This window comes from Oncorhynchus clarkii, chromosome 21 (genome assembly GCF_045791955.1).
Source record: "Oncorhynchus clarkii lewisi isolate Uvic-CL-2024 chromosome 21, UVic_Ocla_1.0, whole genome shotgun sequence".
Lineage (NCBI taxonomy): Eukaryota > Metazoa > Chordata > Actinopteri > Salmoniformes > Salmonidae > Oncorhynchus > Oncorhynchus clarkii.
This window is the reverse complement of record NC_092167.1, coordinates 5,045,749-5,072,062: the sequence shown is the minus strand read 5'-3', so window position 1 is coordinate 5,072,062 and position 26,314 is coordinate 5,045,749. Positions and strand designations below refer to the sequence as shown.

Here is a 26,314-nt window from a genome sequence, read left to right as displayed (position 1 = left end):
TTCACCTGGTCAGTCTATGTCAAAGAGAGAGCAGGTTAAGGGATCATATCATTCACCTGGTCAGTCTATGTCAAAGAGAGAGCAGGTTAAGGGATCATATCATTCACCTGGTCAGTCTATGTCAAAGAGAGAGCAGGTTAAGGGATCCTAGCATTCACCTGGTCAGTCTATGTCAAAGAGAGAGCAGGTTAAGGGATCATATCATTCACCTGGTCAGTCTATGTCAAAGAGAGAGCAGGTTAAGGGATCATATCATTCACCTGGTCAGTCTATGTCAAAGAGAGAGCAGGTTAAGGGATCATAGCTTTCACCTGGTCAGTCTATTTCATGGAGAGAGCAGGTTAAGGGATCATAGCTTTCACCTGGTCAGTCTATTTCATGGAGAGAGCAGGTTAAGGGATCATAGCATTCACCTGGTCAGTCTATGTCAAAGAGAGAGCAGGTGTTCATAATGTTTTGTACACTCAGTGTATATACTTCATTTCATTAAAACTAAGACAATTAAAAAGTACTGACTGTATTTGTCAACACAACCTGTAGTAATATAAAAACCCAAACTACACTGACCTGACAACCTGTAAAACACATTTCAGTCTGAGCCAAGTGCATGAAAGTGAGTAAATATGCTTCTTTCTAGAACTCCAGAGAAAGTAGAGAGATGTCAATAACCTTTATTGTCACTTTGCCTAATGTTTGGCCCAGGCATGAGTTCAGAGGGTTTGTCTGATTGATAGAATGCAGTTTAGAATACAATATCCTGAGTGTCAGTCTGTTACTGCTCTCTTGTCAACTCCTTTTTTTACATGACAATGAATGACAAGGGGATGTTCTCAATTGCATATTCCTCGAGTCCTCGTCTCCTTCTCAAAAACCATTGAAGGAGAAGGTCAGAGGGAAGAGAAGGAGACGGGGAGAGTGGGTGCGAGGAGTATGCAATTGAGAATGCAACTCTTCCAGTTTACATGTGAAGTTTAGAATGATTGTTTTTTGGCGGGAAATTATTATTCTTGGTAAAAAAACACTCCAGGTCATGAATGTCTAAAACTAGATAGAAAGGATGTAGAACTTATAATGGATCTATATATTTTAAAATATCTGCACTTTTTCTGGCCCAGAAATTGATTTGGACAAACAAATCAATCCCCCAAAAATCTGTTTGGCCCTCAAGCAGAAAATTTTGCCCATGCCTACTTTAGAACACATTCTACAGTTCAGAATGGATCTCTGTGACTTTAGGACACATTCTAGAGTTTAGAATGGATCTCTGTGACTTTAGAACACATTCTAGCATTTATAATGTATTTCTGTGACTTTAGAACACATTCTAGAGTTTAGAATGTATTTCTGTGACTTTAGAACACATTCTAGAGTTTAGAATGTATTTCTGTGACTTTAGAACACATTCTAGAGTTTAGAATGTATTTCTGTAGATGCGGTCCTGTTCCATCTGAGACTTGGCCTTCTTCTTGAGCAGCAGGATGTGTTCAGAAAACTCCCTCACAGCCCCCAGGCCTGCAGCACTGTGGCAGGAGTATTTAGCAGCGTTGATCGCCACCACTGGGGCGTCCCGGGGTACTGCACTCAGCCCAGCCAGGTTCAGACAGTCAACATCTGGTGCATCATTACCTGTAGGAGGGAGAGATGGAGGGATGAAATGGAGGTGTGAGATTCATTTGTATTTTATTTTAAATCTATTTAAGTGTCCATAAGGTGGTTATGGAAGTATTTTAAGAATGAGCTGATCTTGGACTACAGGAAAAGGCGGCCCAAACTGGCCCCCATTAAGAAGATTTATCATGGGCCCCTAGATCCTCAAAAAGTTCTACAGCTGCACCATCGAGAGCATCGTGACCGGTTAATCACCGCCTGGTATGGCACCTGCTCAGCATCTGAACATAAAGTGCTACAGAGGGTAGTGCGTATGGCCCAGTACATCACTGGGCCCAAGCTTCCTGCCATCCAGGACCTATATACTAGAGGAAAGAGGGAGGGCAAAAAATTGTCGATGACTCCAGTTACCCAAGTCATAGACTGTTCTCTCTGCTACCGCACGGCAAGTGGTACCGGAGCGCCAAGTCTAGGACCAAAAGGCTCCTTAACAGCTTCCACCCCAAAGCAATAAGACTGCTGAACAATTCATCTATTTACATTGACACCCCAAACAACATCAATACTGATACAGGGAACACACAGGGAAGTAGACCGAAATAGGGAAGGCAATCAACAAATGAAAGGAGTCCAGGTGAGTCCAAGGATGCGCTGCTGCGCATGATGGTGGCCGGTGATGAAACGCAGGTGTGTGTAATGATGGTGACAGGTGTGCAAAATGAAGGCAGTCTGGCGCCCGAGAGGGAGAGCGGGAGCAGGCAAGTTATTTAATCAGTGAAGAACTTACAATCACTTCCTGGCAAGAGATAACGGAGGGATGAGAGGAGATAGATGGAGAGAGATGAAGGGTTGAGAAGAGAGAGAAATGACCACTGTAGCCAGGTTTTGTTTCACAAGTGTCATTTCGCAATGAATTTGTCTACTTTCAACTTTTTATTTTTTGATAACCTGATTGGAATACGTTTTATTTAGGAGGAATAGGCCTGAGTTCTAGAGACCTACAGAGCTGCGTTGTGTGGATGTCACGCTTCTCTGGCGGCGGGTGGGGGACAGTACTTATCGAAGGTAAATCTGAACCACTTTCAGTTTAACTCTTTTATGCCTGAATGTACGCAAAAATGAAGAGAATTCAATGTTTAGACTTAATGCATCATAAAAATATTGATATTGCATTTATCCATGAATCTCATTTGCGAGTAGGGAATATTCATCGCTTACAGGACAAGGTGTATAACGTTGCTGCTTCGACTAGTGGAGCCTCTAAGTCCAAAGGCGTTATTTTGATTAAAAGGAATATAACTTTATTTATCGAAAAGACTAGCGAGGATACTTCAGGCCGCTTAGCTTCCATTTACACATCTATGGCAAGAAAGTAGCATTTGTGTCCATCTCTGCACCCGCTGTTTTTGAGGACAGCTTTTTCGCTGGGCTTACCAATAAATTGTTTTCACTTTCAGAGTATGAATTGGTCATAGGGGCAGATATGAATGCAGCTTTCAACCTCAACCTTGATAGATCCACACATTAGTGTGGATGACTAAAAGCATCATTAGTGTTGAATGGAATGACAGAACATCTCAGTATCTCTGTGTGGTGAGTTCAGAATCCGGGCATCAAAGATTATACCTGTTCTTCTGCATATCACAAATCATACTCTGGAATTGATTGTTTTCTATTCTCTAAGTATGTGCGTCATGCCAATATAAATATTGCCTGCGATGCTTTCAGATCAGGATCCCCTGGCTACCCAAGTGGATGTGAGCTTTAAGGTAAATAAAACAAAACATTGGCATTTTAATATGACCCTTCTTCAAAACTAATTGTTCGTGGCTGAATTTCAATTTGCATTCTTAGAAAAAAACACAAGGACTCTGGAGAGGACCCCAGGTTTACATGGATGGCTACTAAAGGGTTTATCACAGACTTTACATCTTACGCATCTCACCTCAATAAAGCCAGGAATCACAGAATCAAGTTATTGGAGAAAACATTTAAAATCATTTCAACAAAACTTGAAAAGGAATTACTCAAATAATGTCAGTAATGATTTGAGGGTGGTTAAACAGGAATTTAATAATTTATTAAGGAGGAGAGCAGTGTTCATCATGCATAGAGTGAGGCAGAACTATCATTTTAATAGGAGCAAACCAAGCAGGTTTCTTGCATTAAAATTGAAACAAAGTGAATCTTGTACCTCTATAGAATCTATTCAATCCCCAGTTAAAGGCTTACCTTCTGATCCACAGAAAAAGAATGCAACATTTCAGTCTTTTTACCAGGAGTTATATACATCTTCTATCCAGGTTGAACCAGACAAATGCAGTTTTTAGATCATCTTGATTTGCTCGTATTGGAGGAGAAGCGATCTGCGGATCTGGGCCGACCCATCTCATTAGAGGAACTGGAGTCAGCACTGAAAGGTGCTAAAAAGGGGAAATCACCTGGACCTGATGGCATTCCCCCTGAGCTGTTACTACAAATCACCTGTCCCGGATGGCATTCCCCCTGAGCTGTTACAACAAATCACCTGTCCCGGATGGCATTCCACCTGAGCTGTTACAACAAATCACCTGTCCCTGATGGCATTCCACCTGAGCTGTTACTACAAATCACCTGTCCCTGATGGCATTCCACCTGAGCTGTTACTACAAATCACCTGTCCCGGATGGCATTCCACCTGAGCTGTTACTACAAACACCTGTCCCGGATGGCATTCCCCCTGAGCTGTTACTACAAATCACCTGTCCAGGATGGCATTCCCCCTGAGCTGTTACTACAAATCACCTGGCCCAGATGGCATTCCCCCTGAGCTGTTACTACAAATCACCTGTCCAGGATGGCATTCCCCCTGAGCTGTTACTACAAATCACCTGTCCAGGATGGCATTCCCCCTGAGCTGTTACAACAAAGACCTGTCCCGGATGGCATTCCACCTGAGCTGTTACAACAAATCACCTGTCCCGGATGGCATTCCACCTGAACTGTCACTACAAACCACCTGTCCCGGATGGAATTCCACCTGAGCTGTTACAACAAATCACCTGTCCCGGATGGCATTCCACCTGAACTGTTACTACATATCACCTGTCCCGGATGGCATTCCACCTGAGCTGTTACTACAAAGCACCTGTCCCAGATGGCATTCCACCTGAGCTGTTACTACAAATCACCTGTCCCGGATGGCATTCCACCTGAGCTGTTACTACAAAACACCTGTCCCGGATGGCATTCAACCTGAGCGGTTACAACAAATCACCTGTCCCTGATGGCATTCCACCTGAGCTGTTACTACAAATCACCTGTCCCGGATGGCATTCCCCCTGAGCTGTTACAACAAACACCTGTCCCTGATGGCATTCCACCTGAGCTGTTACTACAAAACACCTGTCCCGGATGGCATTCCACCTGAGCTGTTACTACAAATCACCTGTCCCGGATGGCATTCCACCTGAGCTGTTACTACAAAACACCTGTCCCGGATGGCATTCAACCTGAGCTGTTACAACAAATCACCTGTCCCTGATGGCATTCCACCTGAGCTGTTACTACAAATCACCTGTCCCAGATGGCATTCCACCTGAGCTGTTACTACAAACACCTGTCCCTGATGGCATTCCCCCTGAGCTGTTACAACAAACACCTGTCCCGGATGGCATTCCACCTGAGCTGTTACTACAAATCACCTGTCCCTGATGGCATTCCCCCTGAACTGTTACTACAAATCACCTGGCCTGATGGCATTCCACCTGAGCTGTTACAACAAATCACCTGTCCCTGATGGCATTCCACCTGAGCTGTTACAACAAATCACCTGTCCCTGATGGCATTCCACCTGAGCTGTTACAACAAACACCTGTCCCTGATGGCATTCCCCCTGAACTGTTACTACAAATCACCTGTCCCTGATGGCATTCCACCTGAGCTGTTACTACAAATCACCTGTCCCGGATGGCATTCCTCCTGAACTGTTACTACAAAACACCTGTCCCGGATGGCATTCCACCTGAGCTGTTACTACAAATCACCTGTCCCGGATGGCATTCCACCTGAGCTGTTACTACAAATCACCTGTCCCGGATGGCATTCCACCAGAGCTGTTACTACAAATCACCTGTCCAGGATGGCATTCCCCCTGAGCTGTTACTACAAATCACCTGTCCCTGATGGCATTCCACCTGAGCTGTTACAACAAATCACCTGTCCCGGATGGCATTCCCCCTGAGCTGTTACTACAAATCACCTGTCCCGGATGGCATTCCACCTGAGCTGTTACTACATATCACCTGGCCCTGATGCCATTCCACCTGAGCTGTTACTACACATCACCTGGCCCAGATGGCATTCCCCCTGAGCTGTTACTACAAATCACCTGTCCCGGATGGCATTTCACCTGAGCTGTTACTACATTTTGGGGGAATTTTAGGACCAGTATTATTGGAGTAAATTCATTCGGCCATCGACATTTTTTTTTTTCATGATCATATTAACTCTGCATTAATCTCTCTACTGCCAAAGAAAGGGAACGATCACACAGACTGTGCAAATTATCGTCCGATATATTTAATTAATTCGGACCAAAAATTGTATTGAAAAGTATTTGGATTAGTTGATTCACATGGACCAGTCAGGTTTTGTGAAAGGTCTCCTTGCAGCTGACAATGTCAGACGATGAATGCATGTAATACATGAAGCACAACAGCTGGACACATCGTGTGCTGTGCTGTCTCTAGATGCTGAGAAGGCTTTGACAGGCTTGATTGGCAGTACTTGTGGGCTGTTTTGGAGAAATTTGGTTTGGGAAAGAATTGTATTGATATGGTTTGTGTGTTATATACTAACACTGTTGCTATGGTTTCTACTAATGGCGTACACTCAAGTCCATTCCCTATTTTTCAGGGATGTAGACACGGAGATGGCCTATCCCCAACGTTATTAATTTAGTCGCTAGAGCCTTTAGCACAACATCTAAAGCAGAATGTAGTGGGGCTTCTCCTACTGATTACATCCTCCTCTCATACCATATGCAGACGATATTCTCTATCAAAAATTCAATCTCATCTTTATTATCCACATTTGAAGAATTCAAATGGCTGTCCGGGTATAAAATAAATTGGACAAAATCAGCATTAATGTTACTGAATGAAGCGGCCAAAAAAGTTTCACTTCCCTCAACAATTCCTATGAAAACACAGCTCATGTGTTTGGGCATTAGTATACAAACATCTCTGCATGGTCTGGTGAAGTTTAATTATGACAAGATGAACGAGAAGGAAGGAAGGAAGGAAGGAAGGAAGGAAGGAAGGAAGGAAGGAAGGAAGGAAGGAAGTTGAATGGGATTTAACAGTTTGGGAGAAGTTATCTGCTTCTTTACAAACTAGGGGCAGCTTCCATAAAGATGAATGTGTTTCTACGTATTAGTTTCCTGAGCATGATGATCCCACTCCCTCCACCAGTAGGCTAATGGGGAAGGATTGATAGAAGTATACATAAATACTTTAGAATGGCAAACATCCAAAGATTAGGTTTGAGGTGTAACAATGACAGAAGTGTCATGGTGGACTTGCATTACCACATGTTTGTATTTACCACCAGTCTTTCCAGTTACGCCCACTTAGATCATCAGTCTCTTGGAGAACTACTGAGGAAGAACTTGTTTCACCTACTAGATGAGTTATTCTCTGGTATATCTAATAAGAAATGCATGTTGTATTTTGGTCTGATCATTTCTAATACAATAGAGACATTTAGGAAGGTTGAGATGGGCGTAGATGGTAACTGGAAATGGCATCTCCTATGGCATAACAAGGCTATTACCTCCGGTAATAAACCGTTGGAGTCTAGAGCCTGGTCTGCTGTCTGTTGTGTCATCGGCAAACTTAATGATGGTGTTGGAGTCGTGCCTGGCGGCCTCCGACCGCAAGGCACTACTAGTGTGTACAGTACATCACTGGGGCCAAGCTTCCTGCCATCCAGGACCTCTATTTTTGATTTTACCTTTATTTAACTAGGCAAGCCAGTTAAGAACAAATTCTAATTTTCAATGACGGCCTAAGAACAACTGCCTTGTTCAGGGGCAGAACGACAGATTTTTACCTTGTCAGCTCGGGGATTCGATCTTGCAACCTTTCAGTTACAAGTCCAACGCTCTACCCACTAGGCTACCTGCCGCCCCAATATACCAGGTGGTGTCAGAGGAAGGCCCTAAACATTGTCATAGACTCCAGCCACCCTAATCATAGACTGTTCTCTCTGCTACCGCATGGCAAGCGGTACCGGAGCGCCAAGTCTGGGTCCAAGAGGCTTCTAAACAGCTTCTACCCCCAAGCCATAAGACTCCTGAACATCTAATCAAATGACTACCCAGACTATTTGCATTGCCCCCCCCCCTCTTCTACACTGCTGCTACTCTCTGATATTATCTATGCATAGTCACTTTAATTACTCTACCTACATGTACATATTACCTCGACTAACCAGTTCCCCTGCACATTGACTGTGTACCGGAACCCCCTGTATACAGCCTCGCTATTGTTATTTTACTGCTGCTCTTTAATTATTTGTTAAGTTTATTTATTATTCTTATTTTTATTTATTATAACTGCATAGTTGGTTAAGGGCGTGTATGTAATAATTTCACTGTCAGGTTACACCTGTTATATTCGGAGCATGTGACAAAATAACATTTGATTTGATTTCCATCTCAGAAGGGCTACAAATCAATACCTTCATACGTTTTGATTGACATGAACGCACAAGTATTACTCAAAATAGAATGTTAAGATTCCACTATATTACAAACTGTACTATAAAACTAAAATGAATTAGTAATAGTGGTACTATTTGTAGTAGTAGCAGTTGTAGCAGCAGTAGTAGTAGTAGTAGTAGTCGTAGTAAATTGTTAAATGAAAAGAACAGTGAGTTTACCCATATAGGCGACCTCCTTCCAGTCCAGATCCTTGTCGTCCATCATGGCTGTGACCTCACCCTGGATGTCCTTGCCCAGCTGCCTGACCTCGCAGTCTGTCCTCTGGGATAGATTGTCAGCCAGGGCCTTGGTCAGGAGGTCCTCACTAGATGAGATCAGGATCACCTGTAGCAGACAGAATAAAACAAATGTCTAGGCTCTGTGTTTTGTATGGGAGCTCTGTGTGTTGAATATAAGCTCTGTTTTGTATGGAAGCTCTGTTTTGTATGGAAGCTCTGTTTTGTATGGAAGCTCTGTTTTGTATGGAAGCTCTGTTTTGTATGGAAGCTCTGTTTTGTATGGAAGCTCTGTTTTGTATGGAAGCTCTGTTTTGTATGGAAGCTCTGTTTTGTATGGAAGCTCTGTTTTGTATGGAAGCTCTGTTCTATGTATTGTACAGACTTGAGTGTAAGGAGGAAATATCAGTTCATATTCAGTTCAGAGTGATCATACAGCATTTAGAGTTCTGTAATACAAATCATTCCCAGTGTTCTGTTTGTGACAGGTTGATGGTCAGGTTGATGGTCACTAGACTTGATAGTGAATGTTATGGATTATTGTCTTATCTGTTGATAGTGATTGACACCAGACTGGATGTACAAGGTCTGAGGACACACTGATTATTCACTGTTGTATTGTATTGACATTGTGTGTGAACTCGGTTGATTCTGTAGCAGCTGGACAAGTCACTGTCTTTTGTTTTGTCTTCCTACAAGCCTCTGGGCTGGTGTTTACAGAACATTTGGTGCTGTCTGATTAGGATATAAAGGGTCCGTCTCCAAGAGGCTGGTGTTTACAGACCATTTGGTGCTGTCTGATTAGGATATAAAGGGTCTGTCTCCAAGAGGCTGGTGTTTACAGAACATTTGGTGCTGTCTGATTAGGATTTAAAGGGTCTGTCTCCAAGAGGCTGGTGTTTACATAACATTTGGTGCTGTCTGATTAGGATATAAAGGGCCTGTCTCCAAGAGGCTGGTGTTTACAGAACATTTGGTGCTGTCTGATTAGGATATAAAGGGTCCGTCTCCAAGAGGCTGGTGTTTACATAACATTTGGTGCTGTCTGATTAGGATTTAAAGGGTCTGTCTCCAAGAGGCTGGTGTTTACAGGACATTTGGTGCTGTCTGATTAGGATATAAAGGGTCTGTCTCCAAGAGGCTGGTGTTTACAGACCATTTGGTGCTGTCTGATTAGGATATAAAGGGTCTGTCTCCAAGAGGCTGGTGTTTACAGACCATTTGGTGCTGTCTGATTAGGATATAAAGGGTCTGTCTCCAAGAGGCTGGTGTTTACAGAACATTTGGTGCTGTCTGATTAGGATATAAAGGGTCTGTCTCCCTGTTGCAACTTGTAATACACCAGAATGATTTTTGATTGACTGCTCTCCTTTTTGTTCACCTGGAAATTCATATTACAACATAGACATTGCAACATAGACATTACAACATAGACAATAAAACATAGACAATACAACATAGACAATACAACATAGACAATACAACATAGACAATACAACATAGACAATACAACATAGACATTGCAACATAGACAATACAACATAGACATTACAACATAGACATTACAACATAGACATTACAACATAGACAATACAACATAGACAATACAACATAGACATTGCAACATAGACAATACAACATAGACAATACAACATAGACATTACAACATAGACAATACAACATAGACAATACAACATAGACAATACAACATAGACATTACAACATAGACAATACAACATAGACAATACAACATAGACAATACAACATAGACAATACAACATAGACATTACACCATAGACATTACACCATAGACATTACACCATAGACATTACAACATAGACAATACAACATAGACATTACAACATAGACAATACAACATAGACAATACAACATAGACAATACAACATAGACAATACAACATAGACATTACAACATAGACATTACAACATAGACATTACAACATAGACAATACAACATAGACAATACAACATAGACATTGCAACATAGACAATACAACATAGACAATACAACATAGACATTACAACATAGACAATACAACATAGACAATACAACATAGACAATACAACATAGACATTACAACATAGACAATACAACATAGACAATACAACATAGACAATACAACATAGACAATACAACATAGACATTACACCATAGACATTACACCATAGACATTACACCATAGACATTACAACATAGACAATACAACATAGACATTACAACATAGACAATACAACATAGACAATACAACATAGACAATACAACATAGACAATACAACATAGACAATACAACATAGACAATACAACATAGACAATACAACATAGACAATACAACCTAGACATTACACCATAGACATTACACCATAGACATTACACCATAGACATTACACCACAGACAATACAACATAGACATTACAACATAGACATTACAACATAGACATTACAACATAGACATTACAACATAGACATTACAACATAGACAATACATTAATTTGTGGTAGCAGTCATTGTAAAAAAAAAAGTAACACCTGTCTGTCACTGTTTGATCTTTTAAAACACAATGAATGAATCACCAGTAGTCATCACATTATCTTTGTATCTCCACTCCCTCTCTCTGCACTGTGTGTGTTCTATATGTACAGTATCTGTACCTCCACTCCCTCTCTCTGCAGTGTGTGTTCTATATGTACAGTATCTGTACCTCCACCCCCTCTCTCTGCAGTGTGTGTTCTATATGTACAGTATCTGTACCTCCACTCCCTCTCTCTGCAGTGTGTGTTCTATATGTTCTATATGTACAGTATCTGTACCTCCACTCCCTCTCTCTGCAGTGTGTGTGTTCTATATGTTCTGTATGTACAGTATCTGTACCTCCACTCCCTCTCTCTGCAGTGTGTGTTCTATATGTACAGTATCTGTACCTCCACTCCCTCTCTCTGCAGTGTGTGTTCTATATGTTCTATATGTACAGTATCTGTACCTCCACTCCCTCTCTCTGCAGTGTGTGTGTTCTATATGTTCTGTATGTACAGTATCTGTACCTCCACTCCCTCTCTCTGCAGTGTGTGTTCTATATGTACAGTATCTGTACCTCCACTCCCTCTCTCTGCAGTGTGTGTGTTCTATATGTTCAGTATCTGTACCTCCACCCCCTCTCTCTGCAGTGTGTGTGTTCTATATGTTCAGTATCTGTACCTCCACTCCCTCTCTCTGCAGTGTGTGTGTTCTATATGTTCTGTATCTGTACCTCCACCCCCTCTCTCTGCAGTGTGTGTGTTCTATATGTACAGTATCTGTACCTCCACTCCCTCTCTCTGCAGTGTGTGTGTTCTATATGTACAGTATCTGTACCTCCACTCCCTCTCTCTGCAGTGTGTGTGTTCTATATGTTCAGTATCTGTACCTCCACCCCCTCTCTCTGCAGTGTGTGTGTTCTATATGTTCTGTATCTGTACCTCCACCCCCTCTCTCTGCAGTGTGTGTGTTCTATATGTTCTGTATCTGTACCTCCACTCCCTCTCTCTGCAGTGTGTGTGTTCTATATGTTCTGTATCTGTACCTCCACTCCCTCTCTCTGCAGTGTGTGTGTTTGTTCTACATGTTCTGTATCTGTACCTCCACCCCCTCTCTCTGCAGCATGCGGATACCCATAGTATCTCTGGTGTTGACTGAGACCATCTCCTCTCCAGAGACAGAGATGAGGACGCGGCCGTCAGTCAGACAGCCGGAGACGTTACACAGCAGCAGACGCACCACCTCAGGCTTGTCCAGGCCAAAGTAACCAAACCTGGACAGGAACAACACACACAGGGACAACATTTGGACAACCACTCCTCTGTGTTACAGCATTATTCATTGTGTTGCTTTACCACAAAATCTAATTATATTTAAAGTGCATTCAAATAAACACTTTCAGAGAGAGAGACAGAGACAGACAGAGAGACAGAGACAGAGACAGACAGAGAGACAGACAGAGAGAGAGAGACAGAGACAGACAGAGAGAGAGGTGGTTCGGAGTGAATGACTTCAACAGAGAGTGAACTTGAAATTCTAGGTCAGTGATTTCAGACTACCTCAGTACTCTCTGTTCTGCCACGGGCCAGTCGATATCCACATCAATATCCACACTGTACTCTGGCAGCATCTCATAGTAAGCCCACTTCCCCCCCTGAGAAAGACAACAACACAAAGGGTATTTCTATTAGCATTCAAAACACCAGTTGACAATAGAATATCTAGTAGTATCACAGACCAGTCCATCTCTCAGTGTGTATGTTGTTCCTAGTCAGGCTCACATCCATTGAATGAATAAACGTTATTGATCCCCTGAGGTGAATAGGGTTCACCACCAGCAACAGACATACACATCAGGGCCTGTATTCATAAAGCATCTCAGAGTAGGGCTGCTGATCTAGGATCAGGTCCTCCCTGTCCATATAGACGTATTCATAATGATTGAAAAAATAAAACTGATTCTAGACCAGCACTCCTATCCTGAAATGCTTTGTGACTATGGGCCCTGATGGGGTATAGTGCCAGTTACCTGCAGGCCTCTCTCTATCGTCGCTCTGGTATAAATGTAGAAAGATCCGTTCTCACACAGCTCTCCATCCCAGTCCTGTCTCCGGGGCCTGTTACACGGGTCTAAGTTCAGAGGCTGGGTGGCTACACTACCTGAACAGGAGAGAGAACACATAGTCAATGTTATAGGTTATAACTAGAAACCAGACTACTTCCTGGTCAGGAGAAAAACTAATTTGTCTAAACACCATTCATCTCTCTATTGTGATACACAGTGATTAGTGGTGGATGGAGTTACTTCAATGTAATGTGCTTGTGAAAGATACTATATTTACAGTTGAAGTCGGAAGTTTACATAAACCTCAGCCAAATACATTTAAACTCAGTTTTTCACAATTCCTGACATTTAATCCTAGTAAAAATTCACTGTTTTAGGTTAGTTAGGATCACCACATTATTTTAAGAATGTGAAATGTCAGAATAAAAGTAGAGAGAATGATTTATTTCAGCTTTAATTTCTTTCATCACATTCCCAGTAAGTCAGAAGTTTACATACACTCAATTAGTATCTGGTAGCATTGCCTTTAAATGGTTTAACTTGGGTCAAACGTTTTGGGTAGCCTTCCACAAGCTTCTCACAATAAGTTGGGTGAATATTGGCCCATTCCTCCTGACAGAGCTGGTGTAACGGAGTCAGGTTTGTAGGCCTCCTTGCTCGCACAAGCCTTTTCAGTTCTGCCCACAAATTTTCTATGGGATTGAGGTCAGGGCTTTGTGGTGGCCACTCCAATACCTTGACTTTGTTGTCCTTAAGCCATTTTGCCACAACTTTGGAAGTATGCTTGGGGTCATTGTCCATTTGGAAGACCCATTTACGACCAAGCTTTAACTTCCTGACTGTTGTCTTGAGATGTTGTTTCAATATATCCAGATAATTTTCTTTCCTCATGATGCCATCTATTTTGTGAAGTGCACCAGTCCCTCCTGCAGCAAAGCACCCCCACAACATGATGCTGCCACCCCCGTGCTTCACGGTTGGGATGGTGTTCTTCGGCTTGTAAGCCTCCCCCTTTTTCCTCCAAACATAACGATGGTCATTATGGCCAAACAGTTCTATTTTTGTTTCATCAGACCAGAGGACATTTCTCCAAAAAGTACGATCTTTGTCCCCATGTGCAGTTTACAAACCATAGTCTGGCTTTTGGCGGTTTTGGAGCAGTGGCTTCTTCCTTGCTGAGCGGCCTTTCAGGTTATGTCGATATAGGACTTGTTTTGCTGTGGATATAGATACTTTTGTACCCGTTTCCTCCAGCATCTTCACAAGGTCCTTTGCTGTTGTTCTGGGATTGATTTGCACTTTTCGCACCAAAGTACGTTCATCTCAAGGAGACAGAACGCGTCTCCTTCCTGAGCGGTATGACGGCTGGGTGGTCCCATGGTGTTTATACTTGCGTACTATTGTTTGTACAGATGAACATGGTACCTTCAGGCATTTTGGAAATTGCTCCCAAGGATGAACCAGACTTGTGGAGGTCTACAACTTATTTTCTGAGGTCTTGGCTGATTTCTTTAGATTTTCCCATGATGTCAAGCAAAGAGGCACGGAGTTTGAAGGTAGGCCTTGAAATACATCCACAGGTACACCTCCAATTGACTCGAATTATGTCAATTAGCCTATCAGAAGCTTCCAAAGCCATGACATCATTTTCTGGAGTTTTACAAGCTGTTTAAAGGCACAGTCAACTGAGTGTATGTAAACTTCTGACCCAGTGGAATTGTGATAGAATATTTCACTTATAATTCACTCTGTGTGTAAACAATTGTTAGAAAAATGACTTGCCAAAACTATAGTTTGTTAACAAGAAATTTGTGGAGTGGTTGAAAAATGTGTTTTAATGACTCCAACCTAAGTGTATGTAAACTTCCGACTTCAACTGTACATATCGTCGAAAGAAGTGAACCAACGTGCAGCGTGGTGGGCGTAAATGTTCCTTTTTATTTAAAATGTCAACCAACAAAACAACTGTGAAGCTTACAGGGCTACGATGCCTCTAACAAAGTTAACTACCCACACTGAAGGAGGGGAAAAAGGGCTACCTAAGTATCATTCCCAATCAGAGACAACAATAGACAGCTGTCCCTGATTGAGAACCATACCCGGCCAAAACATAGAATGCACACCCCACATCACACCCTGACCTAACCAAATAGAGAAATAAAACGGCTCTCTAAGGTCAGGGCGTGACAACATGTTAGTCATTTAGCAGACGTTCTTATAAACACAATCCATTATCATTGAGCATTAGCATCTTACATCAAGATATGATGGGTAGGTGTTTTCAAACACAAAATATCTAGGGCACTAGAGTTTTTCCTGGCTCTGGTCACATGGTCAGGACAAACTCCTGACCCTAAAGTGAGGGACAGTTTTTCCTCAGGCACAGTGTAGTGGAAAATGTAATATGCTGTACACATTGTGTTCTTTCTCAAGGTTGGCATGTTCTGTAAACTGTCTGACAATGACAATTGTTGTTTTGTGTTATTAAGTTGCGATGTGCTTATGGTTTGTTCACAGGGTGTGAGTCAAGCAGAAGAGGAACTAGATACAAGATAATAACCTCCCTCACTCTCCCACCCTGATACTCATTCCTTGTATCTGTGTCTGCTTAGTTGTGCTTAGGAGACTTGTCTGTGCCGCGGTATAAAGGACAAGTGAAGGGACTGACCCTTCAGATCTCCTGACAGACCTGAACATTAAGTTTGTTGGAACCTCTCCAGTTAACTGATAATAACTGTGAGGTCCTAAACATAACACATGGCTGTCCCGTACCTCCTTTCTTCACCTCCTGACAGACCTGAACATTAAGTTCGTTGGAACCTCTCCAGTTTACTGATAATAACTGTGAGGTCCTAAACATAACACATGGCTGTCCAGTACCTCCTTTCTTCACCTCCTGCCAGCGGAAGTGGTGTCGTCGGACCACGGAGAAGACGGACGTGAAGCCCTGCTTGGTGATCATCTCCAGGGCCTCCTTCAGGTGGAAGGGGTGCAGGCAGGGAGACGTGGCCTGGATGTGACAGATCACATCCACCTCTGGAGGAGGACAACACAACAGATATTTGAATTTATCCATTATTTAATCAGGTAGCCACATATGATATGACCCATGAATACATCTACATGGTTACTGTTGACATCTGTATCTATGGAGTAGGTCCCACTTCATTTGGATAGCACCCTATTCATGGGTTGTCTATAGTCGCTCTCACACTATCAACAATCTACCACCTGAAACTCTTAATACCAGACGTGCTTCTACATCTGCATTGCTTAGTCTTTTGGGTTTTAGGCTGGGTTTCTGGATAAGCACTTTGTGACTTCTGCTGACTAAAAAAGGGCTTTATAAAGAAATGTGATTGATTGATTGATATGCAACACTTTCCTAGGGTTGGGATTAGGGTTATGGTATTAGAAATGTAATTAAAAGAAAACAGCATGTGAGCATTATCATGTGATCATGTGAGCAAGATCAGGGGTGCACAACTGTGCAGGGGGCACAATAACTGTCACTGATTGGCTGGAGAGGGGTGAGTCAGACCACACACCTGGTTTCCCAGACTGGTGTTCTCAGGTTCTGATTAAAAAGCAGGAAGAAAAAACAGCAGCGGGCTCTGCGGCCCTGAAGGTCGTATGTTTCAAGTGTCTCAGAGTTGGAGTGCTGATTTAGCTCATAGATCACAACAAATAAGACTACATGGACAGGGGGGACCTGATCCCAGATCAGTATTCCTATTCTGAGATGCTTGATTACATGCCGTCCCAGAGCCTTAGCCAAGCTAGCTTGATTCCTCACGGCTCACTCCTTGGCTCCTTCTCAGAGCACATTGGAGCAGAAGATCTGAGCTTCCTCCACTCAGATCTCCTCCTCTACTGCATTTTGAGAAGGAGGCAAGGAGAGAGGACATGAGGAATCAAGGAAATACACTTGACTTTCACCCCCTACCTGGGTTTAATCTGGCGAATTCCTGGATGGTGTCAAGAGAGCTGGAGGAGTCTTTGGACACCTCTGGGCTCCTGCGGTGAACCTGAGCTCCCCATGTCTTGGCTACCTTCTCAATGTCATCATGGTCAGTTGATACACACACACTGGGAGAAAGAACGAAATAAGTTGATTCCTCAGGCTTTGTAACAAGTAGGCTGCATCAGTGCAATCCAGTCTTGTGTGGCCAAGCCCAAACCAGGGGGTTCATTCAGAGACTGTACACTAACTTTCAGACAAACTTTCTCAATAAGAATCTGACATGGGTATACATATTTATACAACAAACAGTTACTAATGTATAGTTATGACCAGGAGTTAAAGTAGATGTCATTTCTTCCCAGTATGGAACCTCCTATGTGTGAACATGCATGTACTAAAACAATGCATGGGCCTAACAGGACCGGTTCTGGACGTTCTGCTGCCCTAGGCAAGACAAAAACAATGGCCACTATCCCCTTAACCTAGAATAGTGTAATGCAGGGGTTGGCAATAGGTTTGGCCTTAGGCCAGTTTTTTTCTCAGCTAATAGTTGTAGAACAGAACATTATAGAGGTCCCATTCATGATTAAACTACAAATTAAACACATTTTAACACATCTGGTTACTAGGCTATATAATGTCAATTACATATCCTAATATTTTCAATCTGATTACACTGCTAAAATCACTAATGTCTCTATTAAATTATTTAGTTATTTTCCTTTGTGCGTTGATTGCAATCAAGACAAAATGTCACTCTGAAAAAGTTTCAAAAGAAAGGTGGAAATGCAAATAGAAGTGTCAGGGAAGAATGGACAGAGGAATATGTATTCTTACCATATGTCTCCTATATCAAACCAGAGTGTCTTGTTTGCAACGAAACGGTTACTGTTTGCAAATCATTAAATATTAGACATTATGAATCTAAGCATGGCAGTTTCAAAACATACCTTTCCACCCAGACAGAGACTCCACTAAGTAGAAAAATGTCAGCTTTAACTGCTGGCTTCTCATCCGTTGCTGAACTCAACAACATAATTGCTTCCCTAAAAGCTGCCTGGGTTTAAACATATACACTTTTCAGAAAGCTCAATTAATAGGGATAGATTAGCCAAGTATCATTGTTTTGGGGCAGAATAATGTGAGGTGTTATGTTTTGTTGGATGTGCGTCTTGGTCAGTTTAGCTCGGAAAATGCCGCCCTGTTCAAATCACCGCTCTAGGTGTGCTGGTGTGGTACCGAAAATCTCCCCCCTGACAGAAATCTCCCCCCTGACTGAAATCTCCCCCCTGACAGAAATCTCCCCTCTGACAGAATCTCCCCCCTGACAGAAATCTCCCCCCTGACAGAATCTCCCCCCTGCTCGTTCTTCACTGCTGCGACTTACTTGCTAGTTGAGATTTCTGCTGTTCACTCCGTTGTCAGTTTAGCCTACATTTCACTGATCTTAGTAGCAGAAATCATTTTTGTCTGCAGTTTATTTTGTATTAGTCTATAAATAAATCTCTTTGTCAAAATTCATCATCTCTCCCATGTCTTATTCAACTAAAATTTTTTCAAGTGTAAGGATAATAATTCACCCATAGTTGTTCTGAAATGTGTATTGCTTGCCAACATATTACATATATGTTTAATATAACACACATACATTCATTATTCATTTCGGTTGCCTATCCTGATGTGAAGTTTATTCTATAGAAAGTATTTGACTCTGATGTGTACTACAGAAAGTATTTGACTCTGATGTGTACTACAGAAAGTATTTGACTCTGATGTGTACTACAGAAAGTATTTGACTCTGATGTGTACTACAGAAAGTATTTGACTCTGATGTGTACCACAGAAAGTATTTGACTCTGATGTGTACCACATAAAGTATTTGACTCTGATGTGTACTACAGAAAGTATTTGACTCTGATGTGTACTACAGAAAGTATTTGACTCTGATGTGTACCACATAAAGTATTTGACTCTGATGTGTACTACAGAAAGTATTTGACTCTGATGTGTACTACAGAAAGTATTTGACTCTGATGTGTACCACATAAAGTATTTGACTCTGATGTGTACTACAGAAAGTATTTGACTCTGATGTGTACTACAGAAAGTATTTGACTCTGATGTGTACCACAGAAAGTATTTGACTCTGATGTGTACCACATAAAGTATTTGACTCTGATGTGTACCACAGAAAGTATTTGACTCTGATGTGTACCACAGAAGGTATTTGACTCTGATGTGTACCACAGAAAGTATTTGACTCTGATGTGTACCACAGAAACTATTTGACTCCATCCACAAAAGTAAGGACATTAGAAGGGTGGGGGGATCCTGACAGGGGGGAGATTTTCGGCACAACACCAGCTGTGGGTCCTAATCATATACAGTGCCTTGCGAAAGTATTCGGCCCCCTTGAACTTTGCGACCTTTTGCCACATTTCAGGCTTCAAACATAAAGATATAAAACTGTATTTTTTGCGAAGAATCAACAACAAGTGGGACACAATCATGAAGTGGAACGACATTTATTGGATATTTCAAACTTTTTTAACAAATCAAAAACTGAAAAATTGGGCGTGCAAAATTATTCAGCCCCCTTAAGTTAATACTTTGTAGCGCCACCTTTTGCTGCGATTGCAGCTGTAAGTCGCTTGGGGTATGTCTCTATCAGTTTTGCACATCGAGAGACTGAATTTTTTTCCCATTCCTCCTTGCAAAACAGCTCGAGCTCAGTGAGGTTGGATGGAGAGCATTTGTGAACAGCAGTTTTCAGTTCTTTCCACAGATTCTCGATTGGATTCAGGTCTGGACTTTGACTTGGCCATTCTAACACCTGGATATGTTTATTTTTGAACCATTCCATTGTAGATTTTGCTTTATGTTTTGGATCATTGTCTTGTTGGAAGACAAATCTCCGTCCCAGTCTCAGGTCTTTTGCAGACTCCATCAGGTTTTCTTCCAGAATGGTCCTGTATTTGGCTCCATCCATCTTCCCATCAATTTTAACCATCTTCCCTGTCCCTGCTGAAGAAAAGCAGGCCCAAACCATGATGCTGCCACCACCATGTTTGACAGTGGGGATGGTGTGTTCAGCTGTGTTGCTTTTACGCCAAACATAACGTTTTGCATTGTTGCCAAAAAGTTCAATTTTGGTTTCATCTGACCAGAGCACCTTCTTCCACATGTTTGGTGTGTCTCCCAGGTGGCTTGTGGCAAACTTTAAACAACACTTTTTATGGATATCTTTAAGAAATGGCTTTCTTCTTGCCACTCTCCAATAAAGGCCAGATTTGTGCAATATACGACTGATTGTTGTCCTATAGACAGAGTCTCCCACCTCAGCTGTAGATCTCTGCAGTTCATCCAGAGTGATCATGGGCCTCTTGGCTGTATCTCTGATCAGTCTTCTCCTTGTATGAGCTGAAAGTTTAGAGGGATGGCCAGGTCTTGGTAGATTTGCAGTGGTCTGATACTCCTTCCATTTCAATATTATCGCTTGCACAGTGCTCCTTGGGATGTTTAAAGCTTGGGAAATATTTTTGTATCCAAATCCGGCTTTAAACTTCTTCACAACAGTATCTCGGACCTGCCTGGTGTGTTCCTTGTTCTTCATGATGCTCTCTGCGCTTTTAACGGACCTCTGAGACTATCACAGTGCAGGTGCATTTATACGGAGACTTGATTACACACAGGTGGATTGTATTTATCATCATTAGTCATTTAGGTCAACATTGGATCATTCAGAGATCCTCACTGAACTTCTGGAGAGAGTTTGCTGCACTGAAAGTAAAGGGGCTGAATAATTTTGCACGCCCAATTTTTCAGTTTTTGATTTGTTAAAAAAGTTTGAAATATCCAATAAATGTCGTTCCACTTCATGATTGTGTCCCACTTGTTGTTGATTCTTCACAAAAAAAAACAGTTTTATATCTTTATGTTTGAAGCCTGAAATGTGGCAAAAGGTCGCAAAGTTCAAGGGGGCCGAATACTTTCGCAAGGCACTGTAGTTCTACTCAGAATCCCTATTAATTCAATAACATCTCTGTGGGCCTTGTCATAAAGATTTGTCATTTGACTTTTAAAATGTATTACCTTTTATTGTGGCATAAACACAACCAGTCATGATGTTTTCATCTGATTGTCAAACAATCATATTCAAATGACTCCTTTACAAGGCTACCTGCGCACGTTCATCCACCCGCAACATATTTCCAACCTCCAAACAGTGGTGAATGAAAAGAGAGACATCTGTTACACAAAACACCAACAAGTGTATTGACATTTGGCAAGTCTTACTGTACTTTCTCCCCTGGTTATGACAGATGCATCATCGACTATCACTAATAAACAATAATAACATGCAGCTAACTAACATTACTATTAACAAAGGCGTCAGAGCAAGTCCATATACCGTAGCTAGATTAGAAATACATTTGACCAAAATGTTGACTGAATTAACGTTACCTGTCAAACTGTTTGGAGTCCACTGCAGCTCTCAGAACCCATCCAATGAGGGGGACACCGGCGAGAACTTTTATATTTTTCAGGGGTATCCCCTTACTGCCTCCCCTCGCCAGGATCAGGGCTGCGATGTGTCTCTTCTCACCGCTGTCTTTAATAACCTTTGCTTTTCTGTCTCTCACATCTTCGATGCCCGACAGCGTACGTTTGTTTGCAGCAGCCATTGAAAGGATCAGTAGCCGGGTGGGCAGGCAATAGTCTTGTAGCGGTAGCGATGGATAGCAGTCGTCTGAAGTATCTAGCACCTTGCTTTCTAACTCACTGTAACTAGCTAGCTACGTACTTAGTTTACATGACCTACTACGGCTTAAACTGTGTGAAGGAAATCCTACAAATGTTACATGTGCACAGTAAAAAATAGGCGTAGACCTGCTAGCTTTACTCGGAGGTAATTTCAACAACGATTCATTTTGATGCCATAGTAACAATTTCAGTTTAACTATTTACTGAATTTACTCTGGTAACAGGTTAACTGGCAATGTCAAGAAAACGATGATCGCGCTTCAATGAGGGGATTCGATTATCTGATCCGGGTTTCCCTGGTCGGAAGAGTTATAGCGGGTAAAACGTGATTGCATTCATTTTGGAACCGGGCAACCTCCCGGGCGTGAGCCAGGTTCAAATGCCGTGTTTATGTGCCAGTCGGAACTATGAAACTCTGAAATGTCCGACTTGCAAAATGGTTGAACGTGGCAGGTGTATAACTACAACCAAGTAGCAAGTCGGAAATGTCAGAGTTTCCTTGTTCCGATTAGTATGTGAATGCGGCAAAATCCGCTCAAAACCAGTGACAGGCTAGATAAAGCACGTGGGGGAATGAGTAGGGATTCTGTGTTTTCACATGCAAAAGTCATTGCTTTTTTATTAAAAATACATTTAAAAAAACGCTTTATCTGCCTTCCCAATGAGAGTGACTAGGGGATCAATAGAGTACCACAGTATGAGTAATAATACCTATAAAACCTAGCGGTCAAACAAGGAAACGGTTCGAATTGTTTTCCCCCCCATTCATCTTTCCCATGGGGGATTTAAGAAACACTTAAAATAAGGGCTGTGTTTCATGTAGGCTTACCCTGGCATGACATTTTGTCTCTCTAGGACAAGGTGACTTTGATCAATATATTCACCTGTATTTACCTACCCAAAATGAAATGGTAATACTAGCTGGTAATGTGGCTAATCATAAAGAACTACAAATACCATGATGATCTGGAGGAGACTGCCGAATCGATTAACTATCTAATGTTAGCTAAATGTAGTGATGAATAAATTGGCTAAATATCTTTAAATTGACAATTCTGTGGACCATGGACATCACCAGGACCTTTAGCCCAGAATGATTTAGGGTCAGTCCCAAATAGTTTGCTCTGCTGCTGAAAAGGTGTAAAATAAATTGTACCACTTAGTTCATAGAGCTTTGATTAGGTGAAGCTTCCAAAGTCATCCAACCATTATAATCAGGGGTGCTGGTGCACATATTTTTCAAAATGGTGCTATGTCTCCAAGATCACTTATTGATTAATTAGTATTTTACATAACAAGCCGAATATAATAGCAGGATAATGTCCGGCTACTGTTATAAAAAAATGCTGATGCTGTGGTTGTGTTTAACTCCATCTATTCAATTGGTTAGGCAGGTTAGCCACCCTTACATCATTCAGAAATTCTAAATGTATATACCCATTAAACTGATTGGGATCAAATGGTTGGCTGCATGCAGCATGGCCGTTTCACCTGTAAAATGTGAAGAATTATCATTCACGATTGACACTGATGATGGCCTACTTTATGATAAGGTAGGCCTAATTTAGTGTTTTAGCATTGAAAATATATAAAATGTTCCTTTCGCCACTTACAGTATGTGTAGACATAGGAAATCATGCAATTTGGATGATGCATTGTATGTATATTCTAATTAACCAATAGGCTTAATTACGGTACAAACTTTCATTCAGAAATGATGGCTTAATAGGGCGCCTAACAAAACACCACTACACCTCTGGTTATAATAAATGTCAAGACGTGTGGTCAACTGATCGTTCCAGCATCGTTTTGATTGGGACAGTCATTTCGCTGCTTTGAGACAAGCATGGGAACTCATCTTGATAAATCAATAAATGTCAGATTTGAGTGTTCACTGAATCTCCGTTTGGATATGTGGTTATAATTAGGCTTGGAAATGTTAGCTAAATTGATGTGAGTGCTCATGATCATTAGTCTCGCAATTTAAAGCAATGCAGGCAGATCTTCTCTACACACACATTAGGCCCATAGCCTACCTGATAAGCTTCCCTGATATTTTCCTGAACTTTCCTGATGCATTTCAGTCAGTTAGGCTACTGATGCGAATAGACATTTGTACACTTTTCCCATAATCTATTCGAGTAATTTGACGTATGTTTTTGTTTTAAAAACTCATACGGCCTACATCGTTTCAATAACAATATAGCTGAAACCACTATTGGCTTCATTGATTTACTTAATTTATTCTCGTAATTGTAGGCTAATTGTTGATAGATTATTGTCTTAAATATTATTTTAACAGTAGGCCTAACACACAATAATCTCATATGGGGTTACTGACCACAATCAATTGAATGAATAATAAGAAGGGTTGATTAATTGATTTGGCCTTGGAAGAAAGGCTGGAAGAAAACATAGCGCTGCAGGAAGGGATGCTGGAAGTGCTGCAGATAAATTGAAATACATTTGCCAAATTAAATAATTACTGATCTATAAATAAATTAAATTATTGCAAATACTACACCAGCATAATTTAGCCACAGAGGGTCAAAAGCTTATTGCTTTAGATTGTGTTTTGTTTGTCACATTATGAGCGCATAGGCCGAGTCTACAGTAATTGGGCATCTCGCTCGGAAAATATAAAACAGCTGATTGTTGAGTTGTGGCTGTCAATGAACAGCATGCAGCAGCTAGAACGTATTTCGCAATATTTCAAAATACAATCGCGGGAAAAATCTGTTTGAATAGGTGAGTGCCACTGGAACGTTGGTGGACTATAATTTCCTACTCATACTATAGGTGTAAAATCTGTCTATCCACTCTTTTCATTGGCCTATGCTATTGGTTGCATTTAAGACATGAGTCGTTCGTTTTGTTGATCTCAGTCTGTAAATGTCAGAGTAGCTTGTCATTTCGATCATTTGTGTGGTATAAAGAAATATTATTGTAATATCTCCAGTCATGTAGAAATGCAGGAAAGGATTTTAGAAAAGGCTAGTTTTTTCTCGGACCCACAAACCCCTCAGCCCCGAATTTTATGAAACTCTGGTGACGGTCCTGCTGTGAACTGTCTTGTGCAAGTTTTAAATTGACACAATACTGCAGGGATTTGTAGTCTTGCATGATGTCCACTTGGATGCTAATTATCATTTCTGAATCTGAGAGTAAAAAGAGACAAATATATTGATCAACGTCACCTTGACCGAGAGAGATTTACATGGTTATCAAAACGTCACGCCTACACGTAACTTTTCGGTTACTGGCCCAACGCTCTATGCACTAGGCTACCTGCCGCCCCACTGTGGGGCTCTATAAACCCATCCATTTTGGGACACACTCCATACTTGAATGAGTCAATTCATGTTCCAATTTGAAAAAGTAAAACGAGCATGAAATTCTAATGAACAAATTCCCCCTGTCGTTTTACAAGATATAATCCTAAATAACAGTTAACCATTTAATTTGGGAGGTATTTAATATTTTACATGTGTCAAGTCTCGAAATCCGACAAACAAATCCACGTGGCATTTTATTAGGCACGCCTCTCCATTCTTTTGTGTGAACTTGTGCACACTAAAAAATAACACGTGGGATTCCACTTCGCTTTGAAGCTGGCAGCATTGCTGGTTCGGTGGAAGTATCAGAGGGTCTTAATTATCAAAGATTTGTATAACTAACCCAAGATAGACCACAGCCGGTCCTTTCCAATGGGAACAAATGAGTCATAGTAGGCAAAACAGATAAGAGTCAAGCACGAGTTAGCGTGAGCCTATTGGCGTATTCTAGCATACATTTGCATATTTCCTTTAGAGAACGCCTACTATGTGAGGTGTGCAATAACTCAGTTCGCCCATGCACTCCTAAACAACGCAGTGTTGTACAACTTTGGCAAAGGGTAAAATCTACAAAACGTAGTCCACTCTATTCATAACATATATTCGTTTTGGGAACATAAAACTATATTGGGATCAAATGTTAATACATCCGGTGAAATATCTGGCTCATTGACAGCGCTGCGGCGCCTAGGGCGACGAGCCTTAGGGGAGGGATCTCCTCTGGGCCCCGAAAGACAGGATGGTTATTGATTCGGAAGTGCAGGAGGAGGCGAGTTTGATAAGGACTCACGACGTTCCAGTACAAAGAAAACAGTGACTTTTTTAACATGTTTTCATGTCTTAAAAATGTTTTTATTTTGTTAAATAATTTGTACACGTTTTAAATGGTTTTTACAGATTGGATGTTTCACAAGAAAAAGTACTTTTATTCGTGGTTGTTTATATTGTTTTTAACAATATGCACTTTTTAACTAATTTAAATGTAATATTCAAATGCTGTGTTTTATGCCGTTCTTATGTGTATAACATGATATACAAAAATATGTATGACCTGTTTTAAAGGAA

The 26,314-nt window shown here is 41.4% G+C and overlaps 1 protein-coding gene across 1 annotated transcript; it reads right to left on the bottom strand.

The window, feature by feature from the left end:
* Positions 1-1,272: 1,272 nt before the first annotated feature.
* LOC139379656 (N-acylneuraminate cytidylyltransferase-like) lies at positions 1,273-21,879 on the bottom strand. Its single transcript, XM_071122475.1, has 8 exons — positions 21,615-21,879; positions 17,133-17,275; positions 16,067-16,222; positions 13,151-13,281; positions 12,681-12,775; positions 12,223-12,394; positions 8,533-8,698; positions 1,273-1,626 (listed from the first exon to the last, which is right to left on the bottom strand). The coding sequence occupies exons 1-8, from the start codon at positions 21,833-21,835 to the stop codon at positions 1,412-1,414; spliced, it is 1,299 nt and encodes a 432-aa protein (XP_070978576.1). The 5' UTR covers positions 21,836-21,879; the 3' UTR covers positions 1,273-1,411.
* Between the last annotated feature and the right edge of the window lie 4,435 nt (positions 21,880-26,314).

Coding starts and splice junctions, on each gene's coding strand:
- LOC139379656 (XM_071122475.1), bottom strand. CDS start 21,835: ATGGCTGCTGCAAACAAACGTACGCTGTCGGGCATCGAAGATGTGAGA. Junction 12,395..12,680: donor GCAGAACAGAGAGTACTGAG/GTAGTCTGAAAT, acceptor GTTCCTGTCCAG/GTTTGGTTACTTTGGCCTGG. Junction 1,627..8,532: donor GAAGGAGGTCGCCTATATGG/GTAAACTCACTG, acceptor TCCCTCCTACAG/GTAATGATGCACCAGATGTT.